Here is a 13,725-nt window from a genome sequence, read left to right on the forward strand (position 1 = left end):
AGTGTGGCCAGAGGAAGATGGCCAAAGCAGCACCCTGCACTTGAGTAATTTTGAAGTGCTGTTTATTAATCTTAGTGTATGATTACTGGCCTTTTTCATTATCTATAATTTACTTAAGAGATTAAAAATCGAGTCATCTTGCTACCAGTATTTAGAAGCCAACCATGATTTTTATAACAATCTGCATCAAATTCATCTGTGCACCCAAGGTTAACCTCAACATTCCTCTAACCAACCTTTTCTGCACTCACAGGATATGCCAGGCGCTAATTGAAGACAATTCTCTATCTTCTTTCTTCTTTCTAGAAAGAGAAAAAGCTGTCAACACAGAGGATTGGTCTGTAACTACTTAATAACTAACGTCCTATTCTAATTGAGTACAACAGTTCATGGCTGTATGTGGAACGAAGCGTGGCTTCAGTGCTATCACATTTAGGAAGGTCTGATTTGCATGGCTGGGTGGTGTGAAAGGTTTGTTTGAAAATGTGATCACTCTGAAATGACCAAGTCCCATTCAGCTAAGGAAAAGTGAGGGTTCTGTGGTTTCATGTTAGTTACCTTTTAGTTACTGTGTAATTAGTGCCAGTTTAAATGTATGTTACCAAAAATAAATCTATTTACCCCAGCTTAGATGTAGTATTTTTTGTATAATTGGATTTCCTAATACTGTTACTTGTAACCTCTGCGTTAAGGTGTTCTGGGTTTTTTAAGAAACTGTATTTGAAAATAAAGTCCAATGGAAAGCAGCTGATCCTCTTCCCCTTCATTTGTAAGAGTCTGACCCACCGGAATGATCCAAGTGGTCTGCGCAGCCAGGAGGAGTTTTTTCCATGACGTGCCGTAGGGATGAGAAAAGACAGCCTGCTCACACTCAAAGCTTCTGAACTGTTCAGTTGCCTTAAGCTCATTGCTGGACCCAGTTTCAAAACTAAAATTAAAAAAAAAAAAAAAAAAGGAAACTTTTTGTGTAAGTTTGGTTACCATGTAGTGATCAGACTCCTAACCTGTGAACTTCTTGCTGTTCTGCAGCCAACTAAACTTTCTGTATTTTCATTTTTCCAACAACTAATAGAATAAAGGCAGTTTTCTAAGCTCCCTGTATCCTGGTGTCTGTATTGCTCACTCCGGGCTTTTGGCCCAGCGTCCAACAACCTGAAGCAGAAGAATCATTCTCGGTGTGGCTGTGGAACAGCTGCAAATGCTTCTGTGTGTTTTTCCTGGTAAGTGCTGCCCGTGGAGGAGGATCCTTCACCCTGCCTGGCGATGAGATCACAGAACGAGCCGGGTTGGAAGGGACCTCAGAAATCATGAAGCTCCAACCCCCTCATCGCAGGCAGGGCCACCAACCTCTGTATTTAATGCCAGACCAGGCAGCGCAGGGCCCCATCCAACCTGGCCTTCAACACCTCCGGGGATGGGGCATCCACAGCCTCTCTGGGCAGCCTGAAATTCAGCACCTCACCGCTCTCATAGTAAAGAACTTCCCCCTGACATCCAACCTCAGTCTTTTCAGTCTTCCTTCTTTCAACTTAAAACCATTTCCCCTTCTGCCATCATCCACCTTTCCAAGAGTTGATTCCCCTCCTGTTTACAGGCTCCCTTTAGGTACCGAAAGGCTGCAATGAGGTCACCCCGCAGCCTTCTCTTCTCCGGCTGAGCTGTGCAGCAGCATGCATCTGTGCCCGTGTTGGTGTTCCAGCAGCTGCTGCGGAGCTGAGAGCCCTGCCAGCAGAGCTGGGTTTGGGCCGGTGCCCTGTGGAAGGGAGCACCGAGCTGCACCCAGGCCGAGTCCTGCAAAATACAATTAGTTTTTTGAAGGGGGGGGCAGGCTGTGCTTCGGACACGCAAAGGCAGTCCTTTGCCCCCGCCCCGGGGTGACACAGCGGCAGAGCAGGAAGTTTCCAGCCGCTGTGGGGATTTCATGGCCGTTACTGAGCTTACTCGTTGCCGTGCTCTTCCCTTTTTGGGGTGGAGGTTTTTTTCTTCTTCCTTTTTTTTAAAAAGTTGAGCAAAACCGGTTTGCAGCGCGCTGCAGCCGCCGTTACGCAGCCGCTCATCACCACGGGGTTCTGAGTAAGGGCTGCGCGCCCCTCCAGCTCGCCAGCTGCCGCTCTGCCGCCGCGGTCTTCCCGCAAGCGATCCCTTCGTTAGCCCACGTCTGATCCCATCCCCCGCCTGCAGAGCCGCCCCTCAGCCGCGGGTGCCGCCCCTGGAGGTGCCCCTGGCCACCGAGGGGCCCTGGGCGGCGGGAGCTGGAGGGCGGGCAGCCCACGGCACGGGCGGGGCTGGAGGTCCTTTCCGACCCAACCGCGCTGCGTTTCTTCGTGCGTGCTGCCGCCCCTCCCGAGCACCGCCCGCATCCCCAGCCCTGCCCCGGCTCTGCCCCAAACAGCGCAGAGAGGCGCGGAAAGGGGCGGGCGGTGCGCGCCTGAGCTGAGGCGGGACAGAGCGCTGCGGGGCGGGCGGGTGTTGGTGTGTCCGTCCGTCTGTAGGAAGGAGCGGAGCGGAGCGGAGCGGAGCGGCCATGGCAGCAACGCGGCTGGCGGGGATCTCGGCGCGGCCGCTGGGCGCGGCTGAGCCGCTGGCGCTGGGCTCGCTGCAGGGCAAAGTGCTGCTGGTGGTCAACGTGGCGTCGCTCTGAGGCACCACCACGCGCGACTTCCTGCAGCTCAACGAGCTGCAGCAGCGCTACGGGCCCCGCGGGCTGCGTGTGCTGGGCTTCCCCTGCAACCAGTTCGGGCACCAGGTATGGAGCGGGGAGCGGGCAGCGGGGAGGGGGCGGCAGCGCGGCCGGGAGCTCACGGGGCCGATCCTCCCCGCAGGAGAACGCCACCAACGAGGAGATCCTGCGCTCGCTGGAGTACGTGCGGCCCGGCAACGGCTTCAAACCCAATTTCACCATGTTTGAGAAGTGCGAGGTGAACGGGAAGGGCGCGCACCCGCTGTTTTCCTTCCTGAAAGAGGCGCTGCCCTTCCCGCACGACGACCCCACGGCGCTGATGACCAACCCGCAGTACATCATCTGGTCGCCGGTGTGCCGCAACGACGTCTCCTGGAACTTCGAGAAGTTCCTCGTGGGCCCCGACGGCGTTCCCTTCCGCCGCTACAGCCGGCACTTCGAGACCATCAAGCTGCAGGACGACATCGAGCTGCTGCTCCAGAAGGTCCCCAAGGAGGCTCTGCAATAAAGGAAAGCCTGCACCTGTGTTGTACCGAGGGCCGCTGCTCTGGCTGAACCCCCAATGTCCGTGCAAGCTTTGCTCATGACGGTGCATCTTCCAAACCCTCGAAGTGCACCCGATGTTTTCAAAGCTGCGTGTGAAATGTTTGGGGCAACTCAGCCTGGGGAGCAGCACATGAGCGTGGGTAGTGGTGTGGGATTCTCTGAATAAAGAAAAAGTCTGCTTTAAGGCTACGGCGTGGTGAATCTGGGTGAGTCGGGACAAACAAGGTGGCCAAAGGCTGGGTGCATGCTCTGCCTGGGTGCGGGCTGGCTGGGTGCAGGCTGGGGCAGGCTGAGCTGTGCCCGGGCAGCTGGCAGCCACTGCACGGCTTGTGGCTGCTGTACCAAGGGGCTGCGGAGGAGCAGCCTTTGCCCGAGGTCACTCATTCTTCGTCTTGCATCAGTAGATGCCCCAAGGAGACCCAGAGCTGGAGCAGCGAGTGCGTGTGGTGCTGCTGTCCTATCTGCCCAGTGGTCCCTGGCACTGTTCTGTGTTGGAGGCAGCCTCTGGTGGTGCCACTGACCCTGAAAGTGTTCAGGAAACATGGGGATGTGGCACTGAGGGGGTGGCTGAGTGTGCAGCTAGGGATAAAGATTCCATGATTCTGTGATCCTGCATTCCGCCCGGGTCACCTTGCAGCCCCAGCACAGGTACACGGGGCTCTAGCTGGAGAACCAGTTCTTTTGTTCCCAGCCTGTTTGACTACTTCTTCAGCAGAAGCTGTGCCTCGCCTCTGATTATCGCTGTTGCCTCTTGGGCACAAGAATTGTAGGCAACACACTGTGTGCGTGAGCTGGGGTTTGGGCTATGGCATTTTCTTGTTTCAATTCCTCTGCTGCCATGTTTCTGATTCCAACAAGCACTGATCTGACAGGTGTTCTGTGGAGCTGCCAAGACCTTGATGTTGTTCCTGGGCAGCAACGCAGGGTTTGCAGCTGAATGCCAAAATTGGGGCTGTTTTCCCCTGGAAGCCGTGAGCATGTGCCAAACTTCATCTGCTATCTCACTGCACAGGTCCTCCTGCGGTTGGTTTTCACTCCAGATATCTCACAGTTTCTGCACAATCAACCCTTACAAGGCCTCGAAGCACTGAGTGTAAACATGGTGCTACACTGCCGAGTTCAAGCATGTACCAGCAACTTGGGAAGGCACAACGCTTTCAAGCTCTATCATTTGTGTTGTTCTCATAACTGAAACCACTTAACTTTGGGATTTATGGTTTTTTTTTTTTCCTGTTCATAGCTTCTCATTTCTTACTTGCTTCATGGATGCAAGTACATCCAAGGCCCCTCCTGGCCCGGTTGTTAAGGCAAAGCCTGCAGGCAGCTCCACCCTGCTTACCGCTACCCCTGAGTAATCCGGATTTCAGCTCAGATTGCACAACTCTCACTGGGCTGTTTCTTAATTTCCTTAACTTTTTAACTTTGTTAAAAACAAAAAAAAAACCAAACCAAACCAAAACAAACAAACAAAAAAAAAAAAACAGGATGTTTTCAGTGGTTCATTTCGCCTCTGGAGCAGAAGTTGCTTGATTTGGTGCATTCACTTTGCAGTTAAATCCACTTCCCTAATTAGAGCAGTATGTTGAAATACACTGAAAGCACAGTGGCTGACGGGCAGCAGGAGCTCATTGCATTGTCTTTAAAAATCTTACTCGATGTGAGCTGTGGCATTTCCTTCATCTTGGCTCACCGGACTCCAGATGTGTGAGCAGGAGCCCCTGCAGGGCACTCCATGCTTTGCCACTTCTCGCTGTCTGCAGCCTCTGTAGAGCCCCACAGCTGCAAGGAACAGGGCGCCAGGGCAGCCCCACAAAGGGCTCCTTCCCCAGGTGGGAGAGCTGCCTGCTGGAGCTGTACAGTGATCATTCTGTATTAATGGCCAAGGGATCTCCTGGCTGCCGGGGCTGTAGTGGCAGAAAAGCAAAGCGGCAGCTCCAGGACAGATGCGCACCAGCAGAGTGATAGCAGTGATGCTACTCTAGGATGAAAATTGGCAGAAAAACAAACCATCCCAATGTAAGCATGCTGCAGTCCCAGCAGTTAGTGTGCAGAGGTAAAATCCTCTTGGCCTCATTCCCTGTCTGCTTTAATCACACCCAGAGAGCGGATGGTGGTGGAAGGGCCATCCTGGAAACATTCCTTGGTGACACACACATAAGAGCACAGTTCTTGTGCAGGCTGCTGCACTCCAACACTACTGGGTGTTGGAATCACGTGGGAAAGAGACATTTCACTGCAGGTAATGCATTTCAATGATTCTGTGACCTGAGCACATTGCCCCTTCCGTATCTTATCTACACTCCTATACCTTCCTACTCCTACACCTTCCTACTGTAACATGTATCTGCTAACAGCTACTCCTTTGCCAATGCACACCTTGCCCTTCCGTTCCTCTACCTATCAGCCCCAGCTCTCCCCCCTTCCCAGAGTGTTTGGCCCCTCCTTCCCCTCATGATCAGGGTGACCTTCTAAGCTGCCATCAACTCCTTTAACCTTTAAACAAGTTCAGATAGGACACAGTCAGGAGTGTGAACTAGCTGCAAATAAAAACGTCCTATCCTGCCTTTATCTCCTGGCTTCCCAAGCATTCTGCCCATCAGCCTCAAGGACACAACCCTCAATCATGGAACAGCAGCGTTCAGAAGCATTTAAACAACAGAAATGCCATCAAGTGGAGAATAAAGCAAGCCCTTTATTCCTCAGCCTGCTAAAAGCTCTTTCTGATGTTTATAACTCCTTTTTCCTTTCTGAGGAGTTGCATTGCACACACAAACTTTGCACACACAAACTTCCAGAGGACTTGTAGTCATTTTTTGGTCACTGCCATGGGCAGGCAGGAGGAAACACCTGCCTACAGCTGGGTGGTGCCTGAAAGCCCTTGCTCCCTTAGCCCTACACGAGACTATTTTGTTTCCTATTAGGAAACAGAGCTCAGCCATGCGTGCTTTGCCTCAGTACAGCTGACTCACTGTAAAACACACCCACGAGCTGTGGCAGCATTCTTAAAGCTTGCTGGCATTCATTGATGGATTGCCCTGCCCTGCAGTTTGTTTAGGTAACAGAGCTGTGTCTCTGTACCAAGGAGAGAAGGAAGTTCTGCCGAACGTTTGTACCAAGGAAACAGGAGGTCGTGTAACATGTGATATGTAACAGAACTCTGGGAAACCTCTGCATGTGTAACACGAGCACCACAATCTCCCTGAAGGGCGGTTTCCAGAGGCACTTTCACAACTCCTACGAGCTCCCCTCGTTGCTCAGCTCTGTCCTCTCTTTTCTTCCCCCCTCAGTCTGAAGGCTCTCCCCCCCAGGCCCGCACTCAGCGCAGGGAGCCATGAAGCCTGGCCACAGGGAACACACACACACACACCACACACGGCCCCAGCCCACACGCCGCCGAACCACGCCCCCACCACTTCCGGTCACCCGGGCGGGGCCACAAAATGGCGCCCGCACGCAGAACGCATGTGCGCACGGCCGACTTCCGGTAGCGGAGGGGTGAGCGCACCAAGATGGCGGCGGCCCAGGGCGGAGGGGGGGCGGCGCGGCCGGAGCTCGGCCCGGAGGCGCCGGGCTCGGCGACCGTGGAGCCGGCGGCGGCGGACTCGGCGGTGCCGAGCCCTGCGGTGCAGCGGGCCGAGCTGAGGCCACTGATGGCCGCGTCCATGAGGCTGGGGGAGTCCTGGTGAGCCCGGCCGGCCCTTCCCCGCTGCCCCGTCCCCGGGCTGCCAGCGGGCTGCCAGCGCTGAGGGCCGCGCCGGGCCGTGTGTTGCAGGTACCTGCTGTCCAGCCGCTGGTTCGGTCTCTGGAAGCGCTACGTGGGTTACGACAGGTGGGACGTGTCCGGCGTGGGCGATCCCAACCTCTTTCCTGGGCCCATCGACAACGCGTGTCTGCTGAACGGTGAGTGCGGCCCTGTGTGGCCCGGCCCGTCGGGGCTGAGGGGCTGCGCGGGGCTCCCCGTGCAACGGTAGCTGCGGGGAGGAAGGGAGCGTGAGAGAGCCGGACCTTAAGCACGTGTCCCTTTCAGATGGGGAAAGTCAGAGCTTAAAGGAGCACCTCATCGCTCAGCTGGACTACGTGCTGGTGCCCAGCAGCGCCTGGCAGAAGCTGGTTTCGTGGTATGGCTGCATCGAGGGACAGCAGCCCATCGTGAGGAAAGTACGTATGGATGGAGCAGGGTTTCCTCAGTATACCTTTGTTATCTTATCTTTGGGGCTGAGGCTGATTGGATGGAGTCCAACAAGACCAAATGCCAGGTCCTGCACTTCTGTCGCAGCAACCCTGGGCAATGCTATAGGCTGGGGACAGAGCAGCTGGAAAGCTGTGTGGAGAAAAAGGATCTGGAGGTGTTAGTTGACACCTGGCTACAGATGAGCCAGCAGTGTGCTGGGGTTTACAAGAAGGCCGAGAGCATCCTGGCACATGTCAGAAACAGTGCAACCAGCAGGAGCACAGAGGTGATCCTCATGCTGGTGAGGCTGCACTTCAAGTATTGTATTCAGTTTTGGGTCCCTCTCCCCAAGAAAGACATCGAGGTATTGCATTTTGTCCATGGAAGGGCAACAGAGCTGTGAAGGGTCTGGAGCGCAGTCCTATGAGGAGTGGCTGAGGGAACTGGGTTTGTTTCATCTGGAGAAGAGGAGGCTTAGGGGAGGTCTTATTTCTCTCTCTGCAACTCCCTGAAACGAGGTTGTAGTGTAGTGGGGATCAGCCTTTTCTGCCAGGTAGCAGTGATAAGATGAGAGGGAATGGACTCAAGTTGCACCAGGGGAGATTAGGTTGGATGCTATGAAAAATTTCTTAAAGAATGGTCAGACACTGACACAGGCTGCCTGGGGAAATGATTGAGTCACCATTCCTGAAGGTGTTCAAGAAAAGGGTAGATGTGGCACTGTGGGACGTGGCTTAGGGGGCATGGTGGTGATGGGTTGATGGTTGGACTCCATGACCTTGGAGATCTTTTCTAACCCTTATTCTGTGGTGTTTGTTTTGCTAGATGTGAGTTGAGATAATAATGTCAGGTTGCACTCAGCTAGTTGTGTTAAAGAACATGATTTGCCAGTGTTGAAGTGCCTGAATCCTCACTGACTCTGTGGATGGGTTATGTGGGGTGAGAGCCATGAACCTTGTTCCAGTTACCTTTATGTTTGTTTGGAGCAGTGTGGTGCTTTTGTGTTGCATGCAGTTTGGGCTGTACTAAAGCATGCAATCTGTTAGGCTTATTGATCTAATGGGACAGAACAGGGGACTGGGATAAATTACCTGCTAATGCAGATGGTTTGGACACTTTCAATGCAGTTGAACTTGGTTCTTGTTTTCTCTCCCAAAATTCTAGCACTCTAAACTCCGAAAAGAAAAGGAGTGTGTGTGGTTTTCTTTTCTAAGCTTGTAAGGTGTTTTCTTCTGTAAGTATAGTTATGAATGCATTTTGAGTATGTAAGCTCTTCTGAAAGGTAGACTTCACATGTCACTCTTCTGAAACCTGTCAGTTGTTTACAGGTAGAAGGGGTTTTGCTTTTCTTTTAGTCTTGAGTTTTCAGATCAATTCAGTACCATAATTGTTGAGTGTTAGAGATTAGAGCAAATGCTGCTTTGCAGACAGTCTGAGTTATCGTGGCTCAATTAAAAATAACTTTTTTAAGTCTAGACTTGCTGCAAGAATTTCAGTCTCTGTTGATAACCTGCCAGTTACAGTGGATTTTGCTGTTCAAACAAACAGCACCTAGAAATATAGCAGAATAGTATGTCTGTGGGATGTGGCATTCTGTTAGAGAGAAATAGGAAGTGAAAGGTCGGGGGTACAGCAGCACAGTGCTGCACGTGAGTGTGACCTGGTTGGTATCTAGTGACAGAATGTTCTACATGGCAATGGAAGTAACGTACTTAGACGTGTGATCCTTGGGTGCTCTTTGCTTAAATGGGGATCAATTCATGCATCAGAGTATCTGTAAAAATAACATTTGGAAAGTAAGTATTCCTTAAGCATCCTCATAACTTCACAAGTTGAGATTTCTTCCGTCCCTGTGTGTCTGGTAATTGAAAGCAAATACAGGAGGGTAGGACTAGATTTATCTCTAGTTTATCTTATTTCATATTTCCAGACTGTTTCTTGGGACAGTCACTGCAGAAGTCCTGTTGCAGAGCATATGAGTGTGCAAAGTGTGGAACAGCCGGGTTTGGGTGTTCATAGCAGTGTGGTTATGTGTTGTGCTGCCCATGGGATCACCCACATTTTCCTTTGGCCAGCTTAGTACAGAGAGCAAGCTAGCTGGCCAGAGCTCTTCAGAGAAGTGATGGAAGGAGATTTGTTTTTGATGCCCCGAACTGTGTGCCCAAACCATGCTGCTGTTCTGTGAACAGGCACAGTGATGTGCTCAGGAACTTCTCCTGGAAAGGTGTTCTTCCATTTCTGCTGTTGGCTAAAATTTCTGCTAAAAAAGAGACAGAATTTGTGAATGGTTTCTTTTGCATTAAGCAACAACAGAGGTTTCATCTCTTATTCTTGATTCTTCTTTTCTTTCCGAAACTGAGCAAAGTGTTTTTTCGTATGTGGGTTTTTTTCATTCATCCACTTAATTAATTAATCCACATTTAAAAATAATGCAGCTATAGATTGTGGATGTGGATTGCAGCAAGTCTGATGTCTTGGGGAAAAATCTTCTGTATCTGCTACTGCAATGAAGTATGGTGTCAGTTTCCTAGACCTTTTAGCTGCAGAGCACTGTGTGAGTAACATGTTAGTTTTTCATGTTATTTTTTTAATAGGGTAAATTTTGCAGTATCCACGTTGAGAAGGATCTCAAGGTTTGTCAAGTTTAGTACTTGAGAAATCACTTTTTTCCTGTACAATCTTAAATGAACTAAACGTGGCTTTTGTTTACGTAGATATGTGGCATCACTTTTGCAAGCTGTGTTGCAGGACTTCAGGATTGTGCTGTATGTATTTCTCCTTAACAATAAGAGGAGGAAATGAGCATAGTATTTAAATGAATAAAAGAGCAAGCTTGAAAGCAACACACTTGTAGGCAGCCATGTGTAGTTAAATGATACTGGTGGAGTCACCATAGCACGAAGCTGGGAAGTTAAGTGTGAATTAATTGTGAACGGAGTGGTTCAGTATTGTGCACCAATGAGCTGAAAACTGGTCTCAGGGTGAAGAGAAGTACTTGGTGTCAGGTATGGGGAGGGCAGCTGTTGTCCCACAGTGCTGTGAAGCTGTAGTATCAGATGGTATGATATTCTCAGCTATTTTTTTTCCTCTTCCTGCTGCACTGGTGTTGTCATAGAACTGGCCTCTAAGACGTGCTGCTTTTCCTGCTGTGATATGATTTAAAGTCTGTAGATGAAGAGGGATATCTAATCTTGCAGAATACCTTATTATTACTGGTGTTATTTTTCACCTTCTTTCTGTGTGCAGGTGATGGAATTTGGTCTGTATGCAAAGCACTGTGAGGTTGAAGTTTATCCTCTTGAGCTGAAGCTGTGTGAGAGCAGCAGTGCTTCCAACGTGATCAGCTGCTGCTTCAGCAGAAGAGATAGTGTTGGTAAGTAGCTCTCTATGCATTAAGCTGTTCTGATGCTTCGTCAAGAGGTGCTTTGTACCTTCCAGAGCAAGAAAGATGATGTGACTAGAACAAGTCTAGCAGTAAGGTGGTCCAACTGGAGTACGTGATCTTTGAGTAGAGCCTAAGGGAGCTGTGGCTGACCTGGAAAAGAAAGAACTTTAGGGGCACCTCTTAACAGCCTCACAGAACCTGTGAGGAGGTTATTGAGAACAGAGGAGGCGAGCTCCTTACTGCAGCACAAAGCAAGGTAACAACAGATGGTGGTCATATATGAAACATGAGGGTTTGAACTGAATATAATGAAAAAGTTTTCCCTGTCAGAACAGCTGGGCGTTTGAACAGAGCCCAAATGGGGATTTTCCTTCCTTGCCAGCTTTGAACACCCAGCTGGCTGTGTCCCAAGCAGCCCGGGCTGAGAGCAGTGTTGACTCAGCTTTGAACGCTCAGATTAGGAACAGCCTGAAGTTTCTTCCAGTCATAGTGACTCTTTGTGCAGTGCAGGGAGATGTCATTAAAGGCTTTGCAGAACGTGTTGTTTACTAACCAGTGTCCTTGAGAAACCTCTGTGTTGTTTGTGTAAAGCACTTCAGTCTTTTGTTCTTGTTGTATAATTCCTTCCTTGAGTGTGAATGTTTTAGATGTCCTCTCAGTGGCTTCTTCCTATGCTTCTCTACTTCCTGAAACGTGCCCTCTGTATAATTCTTGTATTTTCAGATGTGAAAATACATCTGAAATGCATCTGATGGATTTTAGCTGTAATTTGTCTATAAAGAGGCTTCTTTCAGCTTGCTGGTGATAACTGAAACACTTCCTTCTCAACCTGCGTTTTCAAATCATGGCTCTTCCACCAAAGTTGTCCTTTGGGCAGGAGCATCACAGTGGTTCTGAATGCTGTTGAATGGAGGGCTTGGTGCACAAATGTGTGGCTGAAATAACTGCATTTCTTTCTTTCACACTAAGTACTAGAAAAGCTATAGGAGCAATTGTAACTCCCACAGTGCACTCCCTACTCAGAAGCCCTTGACAGATAGTGGTGCTAGAAGACTGGCTTCCCAGTTTATTTTCTTCAAAAGTTTTTGTGTTTTAGGAGTTTTGGTGTTGCTTTTTCTTCCTGAACAGCCACACTTGTGAAAGAAATTCGGAAACTATTTCAAATCCCAGCTGAGAAGGATGTGAGGTTATGGAGCAGCCATTTTGATGGCTCCTACGAGCAGCTCAGCGATTTGGGTGTCACCCTAGAAGATGCAAACATCTATCATGGGGAGGTAAGGGATGTATCTATCTTCCAGTGCTTGTGGTGAATGCTGGCATTGTATTCTGATAATGCTCAGCAATTTGCAATGCAGGTTTCCTTGAGCAGTGCTTTTTCTCTAAAGTTTTTAGATGTTTGTGTACTGTTTTCCTTTCAGGTCAAGTACTTCAATCACAGTTATCAACATTTGCTCTACTGATGACTTTGTGAAGTGTATAGTGGATTTTTTTAGTTACTACTTTTTTTTTTACCTGCACTCTCTTTCAGCTTGTCCTAATAGAAGTGAAAAATGAAGATGGCACGTGGCCTCAACATCCTTTCCTTGCAAAGTAAGAGTAAAGTAATGGCTTCCATTATTTAGTTCAGCTCGTTTGCTGAGTTTAGTGAGTGTGCATTCCCTGGGGAGGCCCAGTTATTGGTGGCTGTTGTGAATTTGTTTGTTTTGTGTGTTTTGGAGAATGTCAGATCTTCAATATAAATATCCTTTATTTATTGCCCTACAGCTGGTTTCTTGTTTTAGCAACAGTCTCTGTCCTAAAGCCCATTTCAGATAGGTTGTGTAAGGATTAAATAGCTTAGGTTTCTGCAGTGCTTAGGAGACAGAAGTGCTATTTCTGTTGAGCTAGATTACTTAGGAAACTGCCTCTGTAGACTGCCCAGGAAAAGTCTGTAGTATTCTACTGCTGTAGGAAAAAATAAAAAGATTGCAGCATGTGAATGCCAGTAGTGAATATTCCACATTCTAGTAGTTTCTCATTAAAAGCAGTTGCAGACAGCCTGACAAACGTGAGCCTTCCATCCCCTGCAAAAAAACACCCAAGAGCTAACAAAAAGAAATCAAAACACCCAACCAATTAGAACCCTGGAAATATTGCTATGAATCTTTAATCTCTGAGTAAGATGAGGAGATGAGGGTGTGATGAAATACTGTGTGTGTGTAGCAGAGTGTGAGTTTACGTGCAGTGGTGAGAAATGACTTGTTCATTGTTATACTGCAGAAGGCAAAATCCAATGAAGTTGAGGCCATCAGATTTGATACTGATAAAGGAAATCTTTTCTGTACGGTGCAGTTGAAATGGCAGCAGGTTTCGTAAGTTGCTCCATTTTTAATCAAGATCCTACTGGAGCTGTTTGAAGAAGAGGGAAAAATGAGATTGTTAGTGACAGCTAGTACAGGATCATTTCAGACTTCAGGGATGTCATGCTGGGGAAATGGGTCAAGAGGAGGTCTGTAGGATCACAGTGAACTCGGTGTACATTTTCTCTCTCCACTCACTGTCGTTGCTCTATTAATGCATTTGTAATTGCTCTGTGCTTTTCCTTCACGTCAGTTGTGATCTTCTCTGAAATTTATTTCGTTTCCTTCCCATTTTATGGCATATCTTCATATAAATGCTTTTTTTGGTCACTTGTGGTTTATTTGGTATTTGAATATTCTCCAACTGCTTTTCATACTTTAATCTTTAACTTTTTCAGTACTTCTTTTCATTAAGAGTGGTTTATGAATCCTAAGTGAAACGTAGCCAGCATCTCTGCTGAAGAGAAACAACGACACTGCTGTTCACTGATGGTGCTGTACATTCAGTGAACTTCTTTCTTCCTGACCCACTCTTCCTTAAAAAGGAGTTGAGGAGTTGTTGCTTAGTTCACTCATTTGGAGCACATGCTGTTTTTTCTTCAGC

General features: G+C 48.9%; 2 protein-coding genes across 2 annotated transcripts in view; both read left to right on the forward strand.

Moving 5' to 3' along the window:
- Nucleotides 1–2,524: 2,524 nt before the first annotated feature.
- Nucleotides 2,525–3,410, forward strand: GPX1 (glutathione peroxidase 1; the record flags this gene model as incomplete). The annotated part of the gene is made up of 2 exons (XM_079540148.1): nt 2,525–2,746; nt 2,823–3,410. The coding sequence occupies 2 exons, from the start codon at nt 2,525–2,527 to the stop codon at nt 3,186–3,188; spliced, it is 588 nt and encodes a 195-aa protein (XP_079396274.1). The 3' UTR covers nt 3,189–3,410.
- A 3,325-nt stretch (nt 3,411–6,735) lies between these two features.
- Nucleotides 6,736–13,725, forward strand: part of USP4 (ubiquitin specific peptidase 4) — a gene marked incomplete at both ends in the record, with an annotated part of 29,450 nt that continues 22,460 nt past the window's right edge. Inside the window, 6 exons of the mRNA XM_079540146.1 lie at nt 6,736–6,908; nt 6,999–7,126; nt 7,254–7,384; nt 10,644–10,770; nt 11,911–12,056; nt 12,311–12,372. Coding sequence (XP_079396272.1) covers nt 6,736–6,908; nt 6,999–7,126; nt 7,254–7,384; nt 10,644–10,770; nt 11,911–12,056; nt 12,311–12,372 — 767 coding nt within the window. The remainder of the gene's footprint in view (nt 6,909–6,998; nt 7,127–7,253; nt 7,385–10,643; nt 10,771–11,910; nt 12,057–12,310; nt 12,373–13,725) is intronic.

The sequence above is a fragment of the Tetrao urogallus genome (genome assembly GCF_951394365.1).
Source record: "Tetrao urogallus genome assembly, chromosome: 10".
Taxonomy (NCBI): Eukaryota; Metazoa; Chordata; class Aves; order Galliformes; family Phasianidae; genus Tetrao; species Tetrao urogallus.